We start from the raw sequence: 23,132 nt of genomic DNA, 5'->3' as shown, positions 1-23,132 counted from the left end.
GATTTGACTTGATTATACCAGTCAAAAAAATTATATATCAGTAGTAATTTGTACCCAAAGATAGCGCTAGTGTTTACTGCTTCATAAGATAAAAAAGAAAAACACCAGCTGTGGCAGATAACTTCCAAATATACACTGAATACTTTGTATTGTGACATCAGTTCCCAAAACGTAGAACGTGTATTGCCTTCATAAAGTGTGTCTATTAAGAGGTCTGTCTGTTTTATGTGTGTGTCGGGGCAAAATTATTTGGGGGGGGGGGGGGCCCAGGGGAGGACGGACTGCCTTGAGAGTAAGTGGAAGTGTGTAGCAGTGTGTGACAGTGAGTCATCGATAGTGAGAGACAAAGCCAGGCACTTCTTAGACAGCATAGAGCATGCATGCCCGGACATATCCCTGTCTGTTTATTCATCCGGCCCTCTGGACTTTTTTGTGGATCACTTCTATTCTCTAGAGCAGAAGTGTTATGACTGGATAGTGGGCAGGCACCAGTGTCAAGCCAGGACTCATTTTTCAGATGATTTCTGTAAAGTTGAATCGAATTTGATCGCGTTCAGGACATTATTGTTTACCAGCATATGAAACAAGAATGAGCTTAATTGGCTTGCAGCGATCATAAAAAAATATCTTATGCACTGTGTCTATATCAACTATAGCTTGACAAGTTAAGAGACAATGGCTTACAATAAAACTAGCATTATTTACACTGCAGTGCTGCCTAATATATTTAATAATTTTTCCTGGTGGGCTGTTTTTGTTGACACGCTAATACCCAGATCACCTAATCAACAGTGAATGGATTGGTCATGTTCAAAGGTTAGATCTGGATGGACCGGTCATATAAATGTATATATATATATATATATAGTGTATAAAGACATTTATATTAGATACACTATTAAAAGTTTCGTACATTTTGATGACCTGTTGCAGGTCGCTGCTCTGACTAAGCAGATAATTACATAATAATAATTGTCTTTGGATGAGGGATTTCAGACCCTGTGCTTGCACACACTGAACTGCCAATCATAGATCCATCTCTTCATCTTTGAAAAACAGTTTACATTGCCTTGCACAGTGGATGATTCCCCTATTCTGTCTCCTCTTAAATCTCCAACCATATTAACAGCAGCGCCAGAGCAGGAGTAGGGCCCATCATAACAGCTGACATTACAAAATATTTTCAGTGGCTATAGCTCCTTCCTGCAAACTCAATGAAAATGTAATCACAAAGCCAGAACTACATGAGCTGAGCAAAGCCAAGCTCTTGGAGTATCTTAGTTAATTCTCTCCCAGCCAACCCCCCTCGTCCTCTTTCTCTCTCTCTCTATCCGTCTCTTTCTCTTTTTCTTTAATTCACCTCCACTCTGGCCACACACACACACTTACAGTACAATAATAAATGTGTTGAGATAATGTGGCTTGGAAACCGTATTCAGTCCTCACTTGATTAAACACTGGAATTTTGCACGGTGCCCAGAAATAAGGTTAGCAAATGGCTTTGTCGGTTGCCAGCTTGGAAATGCACAAAAGGAAATTGAGGGAGAACATAGTGTCTGCTGCTTGCTGGCTTCTAAAAGTGCTTGATGAATGTTAGTGTACGTCACTTGGGATAATGCGAGTTAGCTGTGTGTAGACTCCAAATATGGCTGGAGTGTGACTGTTAGAGGTTGTAATGACTGCGCTGAAGTGAGAACCCTGAACAGGCCTCTCTCGCAAGGTACACACCTCAGCTCTGCCTTTCCTCTGCAGATGGACTCACAATGAACTCTCAGTTTTTACCTCTACCTTGATGTTGCAAGAAGTGTAGATGCACAAAAAAAAGATCACTGATGCCAGTTCTTGTCTGTTGGCACTTTTTTCCCGCATCCTTTGAGAAATTCAAGGACCTGTAACATAAATTGTTTGCCTTTTATCATTACACGCCTCATTCAAATGAACAATTTAAAATGTATTTGTAGGAAATGGCCAGGTGGCTTTTGCTTGTTGAGTTTGATAATATTCAAAGGTGCTCCGAGGAACTTTCAGATTTAGTTCATTCCTGCACCCCCTTTGGACAAAAGCGGTAGTGTTTTTACCACTGCAGCTGTTGTTCCTGGGTGAGCGTACCGACGACAAAGGCATCGGAAATAAGACTTCTTCAGAAATATTTTAAAGTTACTCGTAGCACCTTTAACATAATTTGATTGTATTTGTGAATCATTTGAGCTCTTATTGTTTGGTTTACCTGTACATGTCATGTAGGTGACTGTGTCTTTAAAAAAAACATGTCTTCCACAGGCCCTCCAGATGTGGAGCAGGCTTGTGAACCAAGTGTGCGGACCTGGAGTCCCAATGCAGGGATTGAGCATGGTGTCGTTGGCCTGTCGGAGTGCCCCCTCCAGGGCTGTATGCTTCAGCTAGAGTTCCCCTACCCACTGGTACCAGACTCCCTGACCGTGTGGGTCACCTTCTTCAACCCAGAGGAAATCGCGCTGCCCGCTATCCACAACGTCTTGCTACTGACTGTAAGTGGGAACAACATTTCATTGGGCCCCAGTAATGTCTTCTGTGACACCCCACTGACTCTGAGGCTGGACATAGAGGAAGAGGTGTACGGGGTACAGTTTTTCACAATGGAACAACACCTAGAGATTGACGCCACCCTCTTGGCATCCAAGCCAGACAGCGCACTTTGTAGACATTGCCAACCACTACGCTACCGCCTGTTGCGCCAGCCACCCTTCAGCCACGCACCACATGGCCTGATGTTGAATGAACCTACCCGGCGATATACGGACAGGTGAGTGACCCGCTAGAATGTTTTTGCATGAGTGCACAAAAGATCTTCATTGCTCATCACTGACAGACTGTGACAGCAAATCAATACGTTCTCCCTGACATTCCTGAGTTGAGAAAACTAAATAAACCAAATAGAATAAAGGTTATGGTCTTTGGCAAATTTCTATAGACCAACTTTTCCCGCCAGCCAAAAGAAGAAATCCTAACAATGCGTTGGACATGCATTGGATGGTTAAACACTTGTTTTTACCCAAAGTATTCTCTTTCATTAGTCAGGAATTGCTAAGTGATGGCAATTTAGCTTTCTGCTTCGGTGTCATGTGGAAATGTTTTTTTTGGACAAGTACGAAAGTGTTTATCTATCTTTGGAAACTATCCACAAAAAATGTTCTTGTAATACCAGATATCCTTTTCATTACCCACAGGAGCACTAGCGTGCCACCGCTTCTTCTGCAGTTTTCAAATCTGCGGCCCAACATTTGTTTCCTCAAGTCACAGGTCAATCGTTGCCAGCATTTGTTTTTTCCCATGTTCCATGAAGCAAAGGCATACAGACGGCCTGTTAAAGGTATTATCTGCACACTGTGGTGAGGGTTTAGTGCTTTGCTTTCATGGAATGTGCTGACTCTGTAAAGATTGTGCTATACATGGCACTGCTGCGTGTTATGCCATCTCACTATCCTGCTGTCAGCGTGGTTCACATGAGAAGGATAGTGCTTGATAAGAGGCAACAAGGTGAGTATGCATGTTACGCAAGATGGAACGATGATACCCTAAGTTCCATAAAGTGTCTGTACACAACTGCCTGATTGAACAGCAGTGTCTGTGGAAGGCTGTCTGCAGTAGAGATGTATTTATTTGGGGGTTTTGGCACACTTCAGTGATTATTGATGTACTGTTGGTAGTTTCACTGCTGTGGTATATTTCACTAGCTGTGGTTGCATTACAGTGTAACTGGCCAATATTCTACGTTGTGAGAGCATATATGGGGTCTTGTCTCCGGTCAGAGAAGAAAAAAAAAAACAATTGTGAGAACATTTTCTTACCATATTTGAGTTACTCTTGGATATTGATCAGTGCATGGCCATAAGCCTCGATATCTTACTTATGATATTGAAGAAGTGTATTACTATGCTCTGGTGTCTGTTTGCATACCATGGCACTAAAACCAAATAAGTCAAAAGCAGACAGGTTCCAGTGCTTCATAGTACTCATGTGTTGTTCTTAAAAATAAAAAGTCCAACAAACATCGCCATTGACATAGTGGAGTAAAGAGCAAAGTTCAATTGGATTTTTTGGCAGGCCACCAATCAAATATAAAGTGCTGTGTTTGATCGACTTGGTCCAGCTGCTGAAATTCTTTTGTTGACCACACAGTTAGCCGTCTCTTCTTGCAACATGCTTCCATGGGGTTGGATAGAGAGATGGAGGTCTTGATGAAGGGGGGGATGACCTCCCACTGTCAGGCTGGCCTTCACCTGACCTGGGGGCGACAGGACAACTGACGTCTTTGGCTCCTTTGGCTCCATCAGTGGGTGGCGGTTTGTTTGGAATGGCTAAGGGCTCTGAGGTCAAGGTGACAGAGTAAATTATGGTGGGGAGTAAGAAATTGTGAAGTGAAAAGAAGACTCAGGGGTGGAAGGTTTGACTAGTTGGGGGTAAATCTTTGCTGGGCTCAAGGGGGCCAAAAGGTGATGGAGAAACACATTAGGGGGTTGAGAAAGTATGACAAGAGAGGGAAGGAGGATTGGGTTAAATGGGCTAATCCTATTTCTGACGAGCTGTCATTCAGTCAAAGCCTATCTTGGAGCGGATGTGAAGAGACCTCCCAGCCAAAAGAGAGCGAGTACCTCCCACAGTATCCAGACTATACCCCATACCCCCCACGCCCCAATTTATTCGGTCTCTACCCATAGTTCTTCACAACTGTTCCCATACAACTCAAGTCTGCTGCTGCTGCTTGAAAATCACACTACCTCTCCTCTTAAAAAGAAGTTGCAAGATCTGGTTGTTTATGTGTTTTATTCTGCAAACTTTCTGGCTAATTGTGAATAATAGCAGTGGCACTCCGACAGTCATCATTGTGTGTGTGTACCAGAAAAGATTTGGACTCTCTCAGAGTCTTACAATATCGGTAACTTTCTAAAACCGACAGTCCAACTATCTTGTCCACCTCACAGTCTGAAGGACTAGGTGTGCTGCTGTGAGAAAGTAAGCGCAAGATCGCAAGACTTGAACTTTTGAAGATCTCCTTCTATAAAAGGCTTGCAACAGCTATAACCACTTTTACCCACCGGCATGGTCGGATGACACAATGGTAGGCAAAAGTCAAGTCATTGGAAAAGAAAATTCAGTATTAAAAATAAACCATGAAGGCTTTGGCAACACTTTTTATCACCCCATACATTTTAATTTCCTCTCATCCCTTATCAATTTGACCACTTTGCACTTTCAAATTCACACATCATTACATTGATCTCTGTGTCTTTAAGATGCAAATTGTAATCATTTGCTGCACCTTATGCTGGGCTTACACTACACAACTTTTCACGGGATTTGGCAGTCGCAGACAATCTTTCAATGTCGGACTAAAATCACGGAGTCTTGCTGGAGTTGTGGCACGTGCCCGTAATCTCAGTCGTTTGGTGTATGGTGGTCTTCCGACCCGATTTCAGCCAGTCTTCTCCCCGTCTTGACGTTCCGACATTATCAAACAGGTTTGATATTATCGTTAGTCTTAAGGGGTTGGCTCAAGCGAAATGACGTGAACACTGTCACACTCTCTCCAGCACCAGACACGATGCAGGAGGAGCGGCATTAGTCGCGACCTGTGTCCAGCTGTGAGCCACTTTTTCCGGACACTTTCACATAGAAGCCTCGGCTGGAGAACCAGGCTGTCACGCGCAACCTTAACACTTTACCGTCAAATACAGGGTTAGGAGTGAGAGTTATTTGGGGCATATACATATATCAGCATATACATTTGGTCAAATAACTACAGGATGTCCCCCGCTCGGAATATTGAATTAACTTTTTTTTAATTAAATAAAAACAACAATCGCGTTTGCAGTTTTTAATGTGATCATGCATGACACAAAGCCTACGTGATAAGGGCATATAGTTGTTTATACAGTCCATTTTACTTGCTAAAAATAATGTTTTATTTCACTGAAATCACTTTTAATCCCCCGTAGCAGGATTGGAAATTATATTAATTTCAAAAGGAATCTTGTTGTAGTCTTGCAATATGAGACCCCCTGTCTATTCAAAATCTCAGTCTGTGGCTGCGTTCCGAATCGCATACTCTTTCTTTTTTCTATTCTACATACTACATCCGACGATAAAAATAATCTAGTTAGGATGCAGTAGGCATACTATTGGGACATACTTTACTCTCTTATTTCATCATAACATTGCGCCTTGATCTTGCCTCTTGCTTTTATATCCGTCGCATCCCCGTTTGTTTTCATATGGAGGCTTCGTCGATGTTACGTCACTTCACGTGCGCACTGGATTGTGGGTCAGAATCGCCCAAATAGGATGCACTTTTCAACACTAACAATCTTGGCCGCATGAAGTAGGACATCTGGGTACTTCTAACCATCCTAAATCTGGCCACAAGAATCGGGACATCCTAAATCTTTTTTCTACATACTACATAGTAGAAAGTATGCGATTCGGAATGCAACCTGTGACTGAGAACTAATGACTAATTGTCTTCAGGTGTAAATTGATTGTCTCTAGATGTGAGAGGGTGTCAGTCTTCAGTCTTTTCAAAGCCTACAACATCAAACAGCCTACAACATCAAATTAAAATAAATACACTCATAACTGTTAACCAATTTAAAGTCATTATTTTGAATCAGCCCCACTCCACTTGTAACTGTTTTAATTAGGCTATTGTTCTGTTTTATTCAATTGATCTGAATGTTTTAATTGTTGTTGTCTCTTTGTAAGCTTGTTGTGTATTCTCATTGTATATTGTGTATCTGTCTCGACGTCATTGTAAAAGAGGGTAACCTCAATTGATCTTTCGAGAATAAATAAAGGAAATGAAAAAGTCTTTTAAAAGTCCTTTAGTGTAAACCCAGCATTAGGCGTTAAGCAGATTTTTATTTTGCAGTCAAATGGAATATAATCAACAAACTACGTCTTTTAAGTTGTATGTGTGTTTAATATGTTGGGGCACACAGGTTTTTTAGAGGAAAGCCTGATGGAAGCTTAGATTCAGGTAAGGGTTCAGGCAAAATAGAGATATATAACTTTTTTTTATTAATTGATGTTACTACATCACAACAATGAGGCTGTGTATACTATAGCCAACTGTTAACTGGAGTGATAGATGCCTTCAAAATGCATTAATATGGCATTAGATTGTTCTTCTGTCTGTTTTAATGTACCAGTGTCAGGTCTAAACATGTAGCATTAGTTTGTTAGGGATGCTTGAGGTGTAAAATTAATAGCAGTGAAACCTCAAATGCATGTCAGCTGCCACATTGACAAAAGGAGTATTGGCCTGTTTGTTTTTCTTGCAGGCTCAATCTAAGATATTTTCTCAACTTCCCTACATTTATCTGCTTTTCTCATCTGGGATCTCTCAGCCAAGAACAACAAGCAGCTACAGAACGGAAACACATCCATATGCATGCTCACACATAAGCCCAGTGTACACAAAAGTGTAGGCAGACACACACAGATTAACACAGACCCACAGCAACACTCTTATTGCTCTCAGTAGCAGGCACATACATTAGCACATGCTTCCATATGTAATCACTTGGTGCTATCAAAACACTTTTGAAAAGCATATTACAGTGCCTTGTGCCTGACTTTGAGCACAAGCCAAGATTAAACCTCTATTCCCACAAGGGTCTTGAGAAGAATGTCTGGATGCACAAAGAAGCACCAATGATTGAATCTTATCACATGACACCTTGTCTGCGACTGGAGGAAAGTTCTTTGTAGTATGAGTTGCATGTCAGATCAGTTACATATCATATCGAATCAGTTACAGATGAAAGTGTGTTTTCATGAAGTCTGGAATGTTGCCAGAAGTAAGTCAGTAACTGGATATTATCCATCACATATACACATGTGTCAAATGATTATACCACATAAAGTCTACATTTGCTGATGGCCATAAAGCCATTCATATAGTAACTGTTTATTCATGCCCCTGTCATTCCAAATGTTGTTCTGATGTATTCCACTCACTATAGGCTCCTATGGAGAATTCATAGAACTGCTATACATCTGCACCACATGTTCTGTTTAATTCATGCCTGCTGCGAACGGCAGCGCCTAACACAGCATGGCTATTAGTATTGAGGTCAGGAGGAATGAGGCATGAACCTAATTGGATACAGGGTGAAAGCCTTGTTCAAACAGTTGTTATCACGCTATGAGAAGTAGCACTATTGAACCCATAGAACCAAGGATTCATCATGACACCCATACTTCAGACTCTCAGTCACAGCACAGGATGTAGAAGACATCGCTGGTGCACAGAATGTGATCATGGATATGTCTTTGGATTTGTATATATCTGAAATAATCTCTTCAGTCTGTTTAGAAATATTTAATTTTACAGTGGTAGGACACTCTGTTACACACAACAAGACCATCAATGGTAGCACGCTGCTTCCCCTGTGAAGAACCCTAACCCCCTGGGAAACCTACATCAGGATCTTTTAAAGAAGATACTTTGCTAAGAAATCCTCTGATCGTCCATAGCCTTCATTAAATCATTACAAAGAATGTGACTGATACTAACATGCTTGTTATGCTGCAGAACCAAACGTATCTGATATATCTGATCTGATTTTTTGATTCCAATGAGCCTGAAAGGTAAGGTAAGGACTGGTGAAATGACGTTTGTAATGTAGAAACATTTCTCAATTCAGACCTATGGCTAATGGCCTCCTACCGGAGAAAGTTGTTGGCTCTCTTCCAAAGTGTTTGCAGTATTTGGCTATTGACAGTGTTGACTGTTTGCAATTTTTAGCCTAGATAGACTTGTAAAAGAAAATCAACATTGACTGTGCACACTGACCAAAGCCTGTGTTCCAAACGACCGGGGTTGTGCGCTCAGTCGTCCACATGGCTTTCTCCTGAAGCCCCTTTCTGGATCATTATTCCCAGGTCTGCAAGACATCGTTTTTCAGGAACATTCAAAAGATGCTGTTATTTTAAAGGTGTCTTTGGTCTCCAAATCTCCAATAACTGGCTGCAGTTTGAGCAATTAAACATTTGCTGATTCAATGTTGTCTGGAGACCACTGAGAGCGATCTTACAGTAATTCCCAACTCCCTGTCCATCCGTGTCCGAGATTGATGGAATAAACATCAGTGTTATAAGGAATGGATGACTTTTACCTTATCGTGTTTTCCACAAACGTCACAATTTACTCCTCCCTTCTCCTTATCTCTTCTTGATTTATGTTTCCCTCTTCTCCTTTCCGTTTACTTCCTACTGGGACAGATCTAACCACTTGTATTGTTCTTTTCTTGCATGAACGTGTTTCTCAGTGTGGTCCGATCAAGCAGTGCAATTACTTTGTGTTTGTGCGCTGGAAAACAGTATAATAGCCAGCATTTCTCATTATCCACAAAAAAAGAAAAATTCATTGGCTGCCTTGATGCAAAGCGAGATTTGTTTTCTATGCTTTCCGTCCATTCTGCGTGTTTGCTCTCTTTAAAGATACAGTCTCGCACAGCTTGACTTTTCTAGGGGCTAAACTAATTCAATTAGAGGGGGCATGTTTGAGTGTAGCCTAACGTTGCACCAAGCATGAGCCAACATTACAGAACAGGACATACTGTAGTAAAAAAACAAGTCTGTCAGGTCAAACATTCTTTGTTGATGATAACGAAGCCAACATAAATATATTATCCCAGGCACACATTTCACTGTGGGGAAATTCATTGTGTTACTTGATCTTTAGGGTCCCATAAGTTTTTAGATTTGGGACAGCACAGTGAACTTGAACTCGGTCTACCTTTGTCTGCTTGGAATGTGATGAACAAACACAAGAGAAACTGGAGAAATGAAGATGAGGGGGGAAAACAAAATAACATGTACCATAGTGAGACAAGTCATAAAGAAAACACATTTCCTGTCTTTTCTTTGTGTTTTAACTTGAGTCACCAAAGGAAGAGCATTACAGAATGTTTGTATACAAGCAAACACACGAAAAATGCACAAATGCACACCTCTCATTCGATGACACCCTGATGACAGGGCTGCCGTTCAGTGTCTTGCTTCAGGAAACTTCAACATGTGGACTGGAGGGGACACTGTTTGAACTACCAACACTCTGATTAGTTGCCCTTTTTTTGCTAGTTTGCTTGATAGTCAAAACTGTTAAAGTGAATGGTTTGATTTAGAGCTCATCAAAAGTTATGGTTATGTGCTTCCCTGCACATCATTCTTACTATTTCTTGGTTTTATTTCTGACTTCAACTTTGGCCCTGGGTAAAACATTTGTTGTACCAGAGTGATTGTTGCTGCTGGTGTTGAATTGCACTTACACTGGGGATTATTGCAGCAGTGGGAATAGTGGTAGATGCCCGTGCACTCTTGTTTAAGTTTAAAGCCCATATTTGGCTGGCAGGGTCTTACTAATGACAAATATATTGTGTACTGTACAGTATGTGTATGTGTATGTGTGTGTGTGTGTGTGTGTGTGTGTGTGTGTACACACCTGCCTGCACATGTGTGCATGTGCGTGAGGGCCTATGTGTAATGGGCATATGAATCCACATATGTGCATGAGCTGTACAGTCTCTCTGCATGCTTGTCATTGAGTCTACAGTTATGCAGAAATAAAAAACAAAATCAAGCCCATGGTACTTGATTGTTCACATGAAATGATCTATGGCTAATCTATATGGTCATGTAACTGGCCGTGATTAAACACAAACATTATTCATTCCCATCCCCCTCTGCACTATATAACCAAGATAACATAATTATCACACTCACCAAAAATTAAACAGCAGTGATCTTGTTTAAACATATAAAAATAATAGTGTTTAGTTAAAGAACAATACTGTCGCAGTCGTTCAAAGAATATTTTTCCAGCATGAGCAAACATCACATAGTGATTTTGAAAATATGACAGTTTTAAAAATATTACATGTTTTTCTATTAATTTAATGAATTGCTCTGTTGTATGTAAGGGAGCAAAACTCAAACACACACACACACACACACACACACAGCCGCACACAAACCAAGGATGAGTAAAAAAAATACTGAAAGCCAAAAAAGAAAATCATAAAGGAGAAACCATGATCATAAGCAAGATATTCAAACTAGAAATCAGAAACCAAAACTATAAGCGAAGTCAAAATGGAAAAGAGAACTGTAAACAATACATTGTTGCAAATGAGAATGCTGATGTGTACATCAGTCATCCTGTTTTTATTGTTGATAAGAGTCAAAATACATAAATAATCATAAACTCTCAATTTTTTTTCTGCCTTTAAATGACCAGTTAGTATGCCCGTAAATTAGAACAGTGCCAACATTCCAACAGAAATGATAAAACCAGATGGTAATACAAACATGTAAAGGCAAACAACAGTTTAGAGAAAAAGTAACGTGTTTAATATTGACAAAAACAGGACGACTGGTCTGATGAAAGCACCCTCACTTGCAGTCTAGTTGTCTCTCATTTACAGTTTTCTTCCCTTTGTTTTGCTTATGGCCGTTGGTTTCTCATTTACAGTTTGGATTTATTTATTTATTTTTGGTTTATGGTTTTGGTTTTTCTCATTTATGTTTTTTATGTTTTCCTTTCAGACTTTTATTTCAGAATCCCTTATCATGGTGACTCAAGAAACCATCAGGGCGACTTACACCGGGCAAAGTGAGTAGTCCCCCAATATTTCTCCTGTCCAATGTGTATTCATCGCGATGGTTTCACGAATCACTGTGATAAGGAAAAAAAAACAAAAACAAATGCTGGACCCAAAGTGGGCAACCTCAGCCATATCCGCGTGCGACTGGATAGGTAGTGTGGAAGTGTTTCTTGGGACAAGGGTTTTTATTTATTTTGGCTTTAGTGGTAATTTAGCTACTAAAACACACACACACACACACACACACACACACACACACACACACACACACACACACACACACACACACACACACACAACCACAGGCTTCACATGCCTGTTGGTCTGAGTCTCTTTCTCAGTGTTCTAGCTTTTGTTTTACACTTTGTCTTCTCTTTCCAGATTCTTCATCAGGCATTTCTTCAAGGCTTGACATCATACATAAATATGGCAACTTACTGTATTTTTCGCCTCTCTCTCTCTCTCTCTCTCTCTCTCTCTCTCTCTCTCTCTCTCTCTCTCTCTCTCTCTCTCTCTCTCTCTCTCTCTCTCTCTGTAGGGATGTGGTGCCCCATGTTGTGTACACCTACCGGGTCCAAACCATCTCCAGCCAGAGTGAGAGTGAGCCCTCCCCAGCTCTGGTGCATGAACTGGGGGCACCCTACTGTGGGGATGGACGCATCCAGAGGTAACAGGCCCCCCACACACCAACACCAACACAATACTAATACTAAAAATGCATGCCTGCAGATGAACCATTTTCAGAACTAAAAGAAATCCGTACTCCTAATGTGTTTCAATCAGTATTCATCACTTGGAAAATGATGCGTGTGGACACTTTCTGAGTAACGCCTCCTGCTATTTTAGTTCCAAAGGAGAGGAATGTGATGATAGGAACTCTATCAATGGCGACGGTTGCTCCAGTCAGTGCAAGAAAGAGCCCTTCTTCAACTGTGTTGGTAAGTCATATGGACTTATATTGTCAAACTATAAAGACATGCTTGCAATGGCTGGTTTATTTCTGTGGATTGCGGTTGAGAAAAAGGCTGGAAATAGAACAGTAATTTTACCTTCAGTGCAGCTGCGATCAAAGTATTTAACCCCTGCATTATCAAGCATTTCGCTTTGTTAGTAGCTGTGTGATGTTTACCAATGCACTGCTTTTGCAGTAAATGCATCCAGGGCAAACACTGTTTGGAAAGACTCAAATGAAATACACGTTGCGTTTGAGTGCATACACCATGTTGAATTTTTGAAGAAGTTTGATTGATAAGACTCCGATTTTACTGGCCACAATGACATTTTAAATGTGTAACGTGCACATGTCTTAACATTTCTAAAGTTAAGATCTGACCACCACAGTTCTGTGTTCCTCTGTGCCATGATATTATTCTCCTTTTGGAGTTGACTTGATGTTTTTTTTTGTACAATTCCACAAAATAGAAAGTGAAGTTGTCGATGAGAAACCCAGGCTTACTTTGTGAATGAACAGATTTAACATCTGGGCATCTTTCATCCAAGTACTTTCACAGAAGAACAAACATGCCATTAGATACCATAATCACTTTGACCTTCTGTTAAAAACAAAAAACAAAACAAGAAAATCAAAAGAAATCTGGAAATAATTACTTTTTTGAAAGGGTGAGTCATTTCACACGGTTGAGTGACTGGCATCTCATACTTTGTTGTTGTTTTATGAATCGACGGTTGGTTTCCTGTCCAGTTCTCCTGCTGTCGAAACATTCATATCGCCCCCCTGTTGTGATTGTTTGGGGTGTGATTGTGCGTGTACAGCACATGCATGCACACATGTACGCGTGTGCGAGCCTCTGTGAAGTGGCCACTTAATCCCTGTCAGATTGCTGGATGACTGCATTGTCAGAGCTGTTTTTCCACCGACTGCAGTGCTCAGGGGTGTGCGTAAGTGTGTTATGTGTCTGTGTGTGTCCGGCACTGTCTGACATAGTTGTAGTTTTGCACAGAAATCTGACACTATAATGATGGGACCTTCTGTCCATCTGTCTGTATGTGTGAGAGAATGCCGGCTTGTCATTTGTGTTGGATAGTGGGAGAGAAATGGGTGAGGTTACTGCAGTGTGGATGAGCTGTTATAGGCCATTCACACGATTGGGCCGTATTATATATGGAATTGGTGAAATGGACAAGTTCTTTTCACATGACCCCACCAGGAGTTACAATCCCAGTGGCTACGTCTCAACAGGGCTCCAATCCACGATAAACACAGGTGCAGATAAAGCATAAAGGAAAAGGCAGCGATCTCATTTTCTTAAGCAATATTCGAATATGCCTGCATGCTATCACATCTCCCCCACATTGACATGTTTGTCAGTGTAGCTTGGGGGTGCTGACTCAAACCCCCCTGGTAGAGTTTATTTTGACAGCCTCTGGACCTTTTCTCCTCTCTGTCTCTATCCATCTTTGTTCATCTCATAACTCTCTTTCTTTTTCCAACTTTCTTTTTTGCTCTTGCACTCAATCACCTTTCCACTTTTTCCCCCCTCCTCGTTATCTGTTTATTTTACCCCTGTGCGAATTCAAATACTGTGGCAATACTCTCGTCCTTTCCCTTCCTTTTCTCTCTCTCTCTCTCTCTCTCTCTCTCTCTCTCTCTCTCTCTCTCTTAAGCTCACACTCTACTACCTACTGCCTTTTTTTTCTGCCTGCTCTTCCACCAGCCACTGTTTGAGCTTCCCCTCTTGTCTCAGGCCTGGCTTCCCTCTCATCCTGCGCCTCCGCTCCCACTGAGTGAGTGGCGGGAGCGTATTCTGTGTGCCCCCTCAGTAGCCCCTCGTCACCATTGCCAGAGAGCAACAGGACTGACTTGAGTTTTTTTGGCCGTGCCGGAGAGGGCTGGAATTTCGAGGAGGAGGGCCCCAGCCAACTTGGCACAGAATGCCGACTTTCCCCCCTAACTGGAACCCCACCGGCTGACACTGCTTTAGCTGAGAGCAATGAGGCCCATACAAACCTCCCTGCTCTCTGCTCCCCTTCTTTTTTCTTTATAGTCCATAAGCTTCCAGTTGCAGATCTTAACTCCGGGTGGGACGTCTGTAAAAATGACGGCTGTATCTCTCTTTATCCCTTGTCTCTGTCCCCCGCCCCCTCCTTACCACCCCATTTCCCCTTTATTTCTGTGTTCTTCTTTTGCTCTCGTTTTATCACTCTCTCCCTATTTCTATTCTTTTCTTTCTTCTTGACGTTAAAATATTCCCTTATCTCCGCTTGGGGATCCTCACACACGGGCAATTGAATCCCTTACCTTTCTCCCTCTTCTACATCTCGTCCTCTCTCTCTCTCCATCTTCCAAAATAAGAGTGATAAAGTTTGTTGAATTGTTGGTGGTATCCCAAAGGATCAGAGGATGGACATGTTATGTAGAAAAGGATGAGACAACTGGTGCAGTAGCAACGGTTGAGTTGTGTTGTTAAAAACTCACCTGGCTTCGTGCGAAACATTCTAGACAGTGAAGAGTGACTAATACAGACGGATATTTGAGTCGTATTCAATTCTATTTTTTTACTCAAAAAGTATATTGTACTTTAAAGGTAAACCACAGAGAATGAATTATTAAAGCACAACACATTTTATGTTGTCTGTTAACCCTGCAGATGAGCCAAGCATGTGTTACTACTATGATGGCGATGGCGTGTGTGAGGACTTTGAACGAGAGACGGGCGTGCGAGACTGTGGCCTCTACACCCCCAATGGCTTCCTGGACCAGTGGGCCTCCTCTGTGGATGTTTCCCATGAGGAGAAGCCCTACTGCTCTGGCGAGGTGGCAGCTGGATACCCTGCTGTTACTAAGGTAAGGTGTATACAGTATATAAACGTATATGTGTGTGTGTGTGTGTGTGTGTGTGTGTGTGTATGTGTGTGTGTTTGTTTGTGTGGGTGTTGGTATTACTATTGTTCTGGGGACATTTTTCTGTTTACACAGTTATATTGTGGGGACCTACTTTCCTTTTAGGGACAAAAGGTGGTTATAGTTAGGGCAAGTCCCCAGGAAATTAGGGCAAGTCCCCAGGAAATCAATGTAAGTCTTAATGTCCTCGGAAGTGATACAAACACAACCTGTGTGTGTGTGTGTGTGTGTGTGTGTGTGTGTGTGTGTGTGTGTGTGTGTGTGTGTGTTATGGAATGTGTTATGCATGTTTTTTTTTCAAGACTATGCTTTTATCTGTGTTATCATTACACATTGCAGTTGCTCTCAGTTAAAAGATCAAAATAGTTTGATGCATTTTGTTTTGCAATAGAGGTTAACATGCATTGAAATACAAGTAACTACAATTAATTCAAAAACACAAAATAGAATATTATGTCAATCAGCAAACAGGCTTTCTCCTTCCCTAGGGTACGGGGTGATTTGGTACAATTGCTTTCTCAACCATGAATCAGTTTACACATTGATGAATGACAAACATTAAAAGGGACTTGCAAGGGAACTTATTTTTGAGATTGGGACATTTAAATATATGTCTCCTAGGGTGGCTGCAGAAGTTAGCTACTCTCATTAAAGTAATGCTGGTGGAGGCATTGATCTGTTGCTGTCTCAAACGCAGACAGGAGCTGATTGCCCAAAACATTAGGGTGAGGCATACAATCATGGACACACACACACACACACACACACACACACACACACACACACACACACACACACACACACACACACACACACACACACACACACACACACACACACACACACACACACACACACACACACACACACACACACACACACACACACACACACACATCTTCTAACAGATAGAAGTGCATGAGACTCAATCCTATTTAACCCCCACTCCCTATAAATGGATGGTCAAAGCTAATGCAAGCTGTTTAAGTATATAATATCTTCTTTAAAGCCCTATTTATTATTTAATTTAACTAATCTAGTTCCGTAATAGCTTTCAGGGTATTTGTTGGACCAAACACAGACATCCTGCAGTGTCATGTTTTGGGTGACATCATTGGTAAATTGTACGCAAAAATGTTTACACTACAAAAGAGGATATACTCCTTTTTGATCTGCTTCATGCTTCTGCACGTACAGTGCCTTCTGTTCGGATGCTTGTGATTGATGTTGGAAGTTTTTGATGTCAGGTGTGGAACTGTATTCCACTGCTTATGATGTGTTTTCCAAGGCTGAGGAACTAGGTATTCTTGCCCGGCTGTGGTCAGGTGCCTTGATGAAGAACACTTAGGCAAGGGCTTACTTAAAAACAAAGATATAGGTTAACTGACCCCACTTAATGCATTTGACATTCATACCACACCACATCTGTCTGAGCTAAAAGGGGAGTGCTTTCGAAAACCAAAACCGTTGTAGATGGTTTATTCGCTGAGAGCAATGAAACACCAGTGGAACTTGTCCATATAACCATACAAAAAAGGATTTCTGCTGTGAAGGACACATTGTCCATTCAAAAAGCACGTTTGCTGTGGAGAACACACTGTTCCCCAAAGGGTCATATGTGATGAGATCACGTCACTACAAGGCCAGTGATGGTATGCTCTAGGTGGACACACAAGGGCATGTGTATGTGTGGGAAATATGCAAACCACGGTTAACGAAACGCAACAGTCTCGTCACTTTCTCTCTCTGTCTCCCCGTCCCCCCTTTTCACTCTCTGAAAACACTTTGTCAGCTATCAAGTAAATCGTGATTTAGAAAGCTGGTGGGTCCAGTGTTATATCAAAAATTGTGTCCTCAAAGCCCATTCCTCTCACCAACACCAGTAAATGACATCACTTCAACTCCAAATTGACTTTGATTACACTGAGTCTTTGCAGTTTTGAGCATATGCGGACACAAACAAAAGAAACCTGCTAGCACAAAAAGCACACACAATTGTGCACACCCATGTAATCCCTCAGAAAACAAAGATAACACAAGGGGGCCTCAAATAACTGACTTGAGAGTCTCATTCAGGCAATAAGCAATTGCACAATTGCAGGCATGTGGCTAAGGGGACTGTCCTAGACCTAGAGGCTCATGCCACAGTAGGAGCACGATGTGTTCTGGAGATGAAGATCCGACAGCGGACTTGCCCTTGTTCTTTGATCCAGTTTAATGTGTTGGACACTCCAGAACAACATATAAAAACACCACAGTGGCTGATCAGTAGCAAAAGTTATTAATGATCTTACCATGTTTAAAGGAAAAGCGCTCAGGAGTCAGGCATCTGGATTGCATTCCCTATCTAGAATATTTCTTTCTAGTTTTGTCAGTGTGTTGGCGTTTGTTTACATAAAGGGGTTTGAGTTTCCCATTTTTGGAAAAAGGAAAAGCCTTTTGGCATTTAATGTAATAACCATCAAGAGATCGGAAGTCCAAGCCTCAGAGCTGCATAGTTACTTATGATGGTACTGTTTATCTATGAACTTTGTTAAGATTTTGATGTCATTCTTCTTCAAGTCTGCCAAAAAGCACTGTGGCTTTGCTGATACAGTCTCCCATATTGCCCTTGACACGGAGTTAAACGTTGGTAGTAAATTGCTTGGCACTTTAAAATGACTGTCATCAGTATAAAACGGCAAGGATTGAGAAATGGTAACTGCCATTGGGGTGCAGAGCTATTTTACTCTATTCAAGGGAGACAACATTAAATACACTTCTATTTATGTACTTTATATTTTACATTTAATGTCAGCTGAATAATGAGTATGAATTCAACTAATGAAGTTACCGTATTGCAGATTGCTTTTCTTGCATTGGGACATAGTTGGATGTTGTTGCAATATGTGTAAGACATGTATGCCTTTCTTTCGGGAAACAAATCAATGGTTACTGAGAGACAGCAGGACTTTTATGTCATTTCCAGGGAACTGATTGGTCTACAGAAATAAATGCCAGTGATGGACACAGTGTACCATATCACCTTTGTTTATTCTTGTTATTAACCTTTGGATCAGCGCGCATATTATGAAATTACGGAAATGTATGGAAAAGCTATTTCAGTGAAGTTTGTAGGAAGAGCTTGACACCTGTTATCACTTCCTCGGATAAGGAAGCAGATGCATGCTATTACTTGCCTTTGTAGATGGTGGGCATATCTTTTATATGTAGAATTTTGGCTTGGAGTTACTTGCCACTTCGAGAAAAACAAGGCTGTCAGAAGAAAGTCAGACAATATTATCATTTGTGTGACACATTCATAATATTTTTCTCAAGCAACAACTGTCGAGAGTGTTGAGAGTGATGCATACATAAGCTTGAGGGTGACCCTGTCAGGAGCTCTTATGTTACATAGCATTGTGGCTACAACACACACATTTTCTCCATTTGCTATATGCTAATCTTTACTGTGGGTGAAGTTACAATGTAGCTTGCTTCGTAAGAATACATTCCTATGCTTGGCAAGATCAATAATCGGTAGCCGTCATTTCTTGTTGGGGACTTGGCAGTAACCCTGTGATCACAGTCAACCACACCCCAGAGACAATGTCATTTCCATGGCACAAAGCCAAAACAACAATTAAGTTCTCTGTTGGAGTTAGTGTCTGGTTAACCACCAGCATCCATTCCACAGTATGTTCCATTGTTGTTGTGGTTTTGTGCGTGTAAGTGTGTGTGTGTGTGTGTGTGTGTGTGTGTGTGTGTGTGTGTGTGTGTGTGTGTGCTGGTGTTTGTGTGAGAAACAAAGTAGAGATAAATAAAGAGACAGAGGCAAACTGAGGCATGGAAATAGCTTATACGTGTTAAGAAAACCAACACCAAGTCTCGTAGTAAGGTGTTAAGACACCCAAACACCTTCTCTGGTCCTTGGCTTCTCTCTGGACGACTACTGGAGAAATTAGCAAAATGTTCCCAATAGCTGACCTCTCTTTACAATAGAACTATGAAACAAAGCCATATTTGATCAATTTATTGAATAATTTGTACTGAATATATTGTTTTGTTTTGCATACAGGTCAAACAAACCTAATGCCCCAACACAACATATTACGTTCAAATGATAACGGTCTCACGCAGCCATTGTAATTATGACTCGTCAGTGCCAAGGTCTCAAAAAAAATGTTTTGGAGGGAAATTCAACAGCCACATAAAAAGAAAAAGTTTTTTTGTGTGTGTGTTTTTTATCATTGATTTCTTTCAACACAAATCTTCCTGTCAAATATTCCACTTGTCCACGTTTTCGGTCTACTGTTGAAAATATGTTTGGGATGCTATTCGAAGTCATAACTCATAAGTAACACATTGAACACGATAACACTCGACATCTGCAATTCATAACCTAAGAACTGAAGATATTGAGAAACTAAACCACTTTTCCAAACTATGCCTTAGCACCATGTTGTCAAGCAGTTAAATAACTGACTGTGAAGATGAGTCTGCTAGGTGTAGTCGTTATAGTTTTATCAGAAACCAAAAGCATGATGTCCTGTCTAGTTACATTAATAGCTCACCTCGATTTTTGCGGTTTAATCATGTTTCTACTATATTCGTGGCTCACAGCTCTTTGGTAGAGTTGGGTTCAAAATGTGCTTCCCACAACACTAATATGTAACCAACTTTGTGTGTGTGTTCTTTTTTATATATATCTGAACGAGAGTGCTGGAGGTAGGATAAAGGGTAAAACGGCATTTCCTTCTGATCTAGTAAACAAGTCCTGTATTGGTTTTGTGTCTCAGTTGTGTTTCATGTCACAAGACAGTTTTGATTCTCTTTCCCTCTGTGTGTGTGTGTTTGTGTGTGTGTTTGTGTGCGTGAGCATGTGTCTGTGTCCAAGAGAGAAAGAAAGGCGGGCAGCAGTGATAGGGATCTTTGCGGATGCAAGAAAGCAACAACAGCACAAGAAGGCACTTGAGCAGAAAGAGAGATCATGTATCTGCACGAAATCTCAAATGCCTTGTACTTGTTCTTTTGTGTGTTTGTGTGTAAGTGTGTGTGTGTGTGTGTGTGTGTGTGTGTGTAGAGGTATTATTAGAAATATATATACTCAAACACATCCATTTATCCATTAAATACCATAATGAACGATAATCTCGATAAGCAAAAAATTTGCACACGAGAGCTGAGCTTTATTTTCTTATCTTCTTTATCTTTATACACCTGGGCAAAGCCATGGATGATGGGTGAATGCTACCACATTCAAATTATTTCTAAAAGATGGTTCAGCAACCTCACAATAAATGGTGCATTGAGCCATATACTGCCCTTTTGTACACAATAGTTAAGTAGTATTCAGGGTAGCTTTGCAGAATGCAAGTGTGTGATGGATCTTTGTAAGAGACACATTAATGTTTGGTTCACAGAGTGTAGATCCCAGCACTAACTTGTGGAGTTATTTACAGTGTTAAGATAGAAAATATAATTGCAGTGCAGTAATATTGTTTGTGCTTGAATGATACACAAAGGGAAGTTACATGATGTAATGGCTGGGAGTACAATTTAAAAGAGTAAAAGAATAACATGCAGATTGAGATTATGGAGGAGACGTTGATATTTCTAAATGAGAATGAATACACAAGAGCATACAGGGATTAGATGCTGTAAAAGCAGCACAAGTTAGAGGAAAAGGGGTAAATTATATTTAACGATATCTTATATGATGGCTGGAACAACACATTCAAAAATGTAAGGAGTCCGAATGGCAAATGACGGATGAAAAAATGAGAGAGTTGGTGGTTGTAATTGGAGGCAAAACAATCTGGAAATTAGTTTTTGACTGACAGTCTCACTGCATTCGAAAGAAAATACATAATTGAATTAAAATCATTGAGACAGTGAAAAATGGTCCGAAACCACTCTTATTGGCCATTCCATATTTAAGAGTCCTCAAATGAGCAGTTTGATCCAATCAAAATGCCATATGGACACCAGAGAAAGTATGAAGTTAATAAAGTTGAGACACATCAATAATCTCACAAAAAATGCCCTAACTGCCAAGAATATTCTAGCCAGGTTTAATAGCTATATTGTTTTCATTTTTTTTCGGGTTATGTTTTTTTTTTTTTTTTTTTTACTTTTCAGTTTCCTCTTGCAGACTTGTTACAGAATGTTGTAGAGGTTCTCTAATATGGGGCTTAGCTATGAAAACAGTAAGGTGGCTTCGGCTTACGTAAATGATTCCTCCTTCTTTCTTGATCGAGCTCACACACCGCATACACACAGGTAGTCAGACTCACAGGCAAACACACACTCTCAGAGTGCAGACTCCAAGCAGGATTATAGGGCAGGTCCATAGGGGACTGAAATGTACTACTGCTGTCTTTGTGGAGCAGAACATAATGTTCCCCCTCTACCACACCATGGAATATGGTGAGCCAGCTCAACTTGCTCTAGGGGGATTGGATTGAAGAACTGGCCCTAGCAACTAACCTGTGTTTGTGTGTGTGTGTGTGTGTGTGTGTGTGTGTGTGTGTGTGTGTGTGTGTGTAGACTGCTTGCCTTTAAGAACATGTAGTTTATGTGTGTAGATGAGTTGGTGTTTGAGGTGGGGAAGTGTGCGTGTGCATTCAAACTTTTAAGATCAAACATCAAGCCAGGTGATTTCTCCAGAGAGGGCTGCTGCCCAGGCAATCTCTGACGCAACCCCTGGGCACCTCTGGAGAACACTCCCCTTAATTATACATAGGCAACAGAAGGGATAACATTTTAGTCCTCTCACGCAGCAAGAAATTGCCCATATATGAAGTTCACCCATCTTCAGAGGTAAAACAAACATGTGCATGAGGTCTGAATTAACTAACCTCTGCCACATTCATCCTTAAGGTAATTCATGCTTCAGAGGGGAAGGAGAGGGAGAAGAGAGAAGAGAGAAGAGATGAGAAACAATTCTGGCTGGTAAACAAGGAACCGATAACTGGCCCACTTTTTGTCCCGGGTCCCAAAAAAAAATCAAGCAGCGTGTGTTTGTGTACTTAAGCGAGGGATAGGTCCATGCTGCAGAGAGAGGCTTCTGCAGAGCGCGGATAGACACATTTACACACATTTTCCTCACCATATACATGCAAACAAACACACAGGCAAACTTGCGCATACCGTCACACAAGCCGAAACACACACACACACACACACACACACACATACTCACACATACTCACACACACGTACATGCCCACAAAAACAAAAGCTCATACAGTAGCCGAGCTGTTGCTTTCAGCAGCACAGGAAGGCGAGCTTCTCTGGCATGCTCTCTCTCACCAACATTCCCCCAAACCACACGGCCCTCGTCAGGCACCGTGCCAGTGACATAAGCGTGTGGTAACATTAAAAAGAAACCTCGGGGATGGCGTTCCTTTTTCCCCTTTTACTTTTCCCCCGTTTCAATTATTATTGTGGTTCTGCCATGTGGAAACCTCATTGTGACTGGTGTGTTTTTTTTTTCATGACACCGATGACCCCCCATAACATTTTTAAGCTGTTAATATGCAGGCTTTTGGCCCTGTTTCATTGAGCATAGGGGGCCACTGACTGAGAGACATTTATATTCTCCGCAGACCCATCTGTTTTCAACTTGCTGGCATGATACACTC

At 41.2% G+C, this 23,132-nt stretch overlaps 1 protein-coding gene across 2 annotated transcripts in view; it reads left to right on the top strand.

Moving 5' to 3' along the window:
- The window catches only part of pappaa (pregnancy-associated plasma protein A, pappalysin 1a), a 92,601-nt gene that overhangs the window by 23,011 nt on the left and 46,458 nt on the right, over positions 1-23,132 (top strand). For both annotated transcript variants that reach the window (XR_013845336.1, XM_080046872.1), the window contains exons 7-10: positions 2,281-2,782; positions 12,184-12,312; positions 12,492-12,583; positions 15,254-15,450. Coding sequence is in view for 1 of the 2 variants with exons in the window: in XM_080046872.1 (XP_079902998.1) it covers positions 2,281-2,782; positions 12,184-12,312; positions 12,492-12,583; positions 15,254-15,450 (920 nt within the window). In the remaining variant the exon portion in view is untranslated. The remainder of the gene's footprint in view (positions 1-2,280; positions 2,783-12,183; positions 12,313-12,491; positions 12,584-15,253; positions 15,451-23,132) is intronic.

This window comes from Ammodytes marinus (genome assembly GCF_949987685.1).
Source record: "Ammodytes marinus genome assembly, chromosome: 18".
In the NCBI taxonomy this organism is placed as follows: domain Eukaryota; kingdom Metazoa; phylum Chordata; class Actinopteri; order Uranoscopiformes; family Ammodytidae; genus Ammodytes; species Ammodytes marinus.
This window is presented reverse-complemented; position numbering and strand designations above follow the sequence as displayed.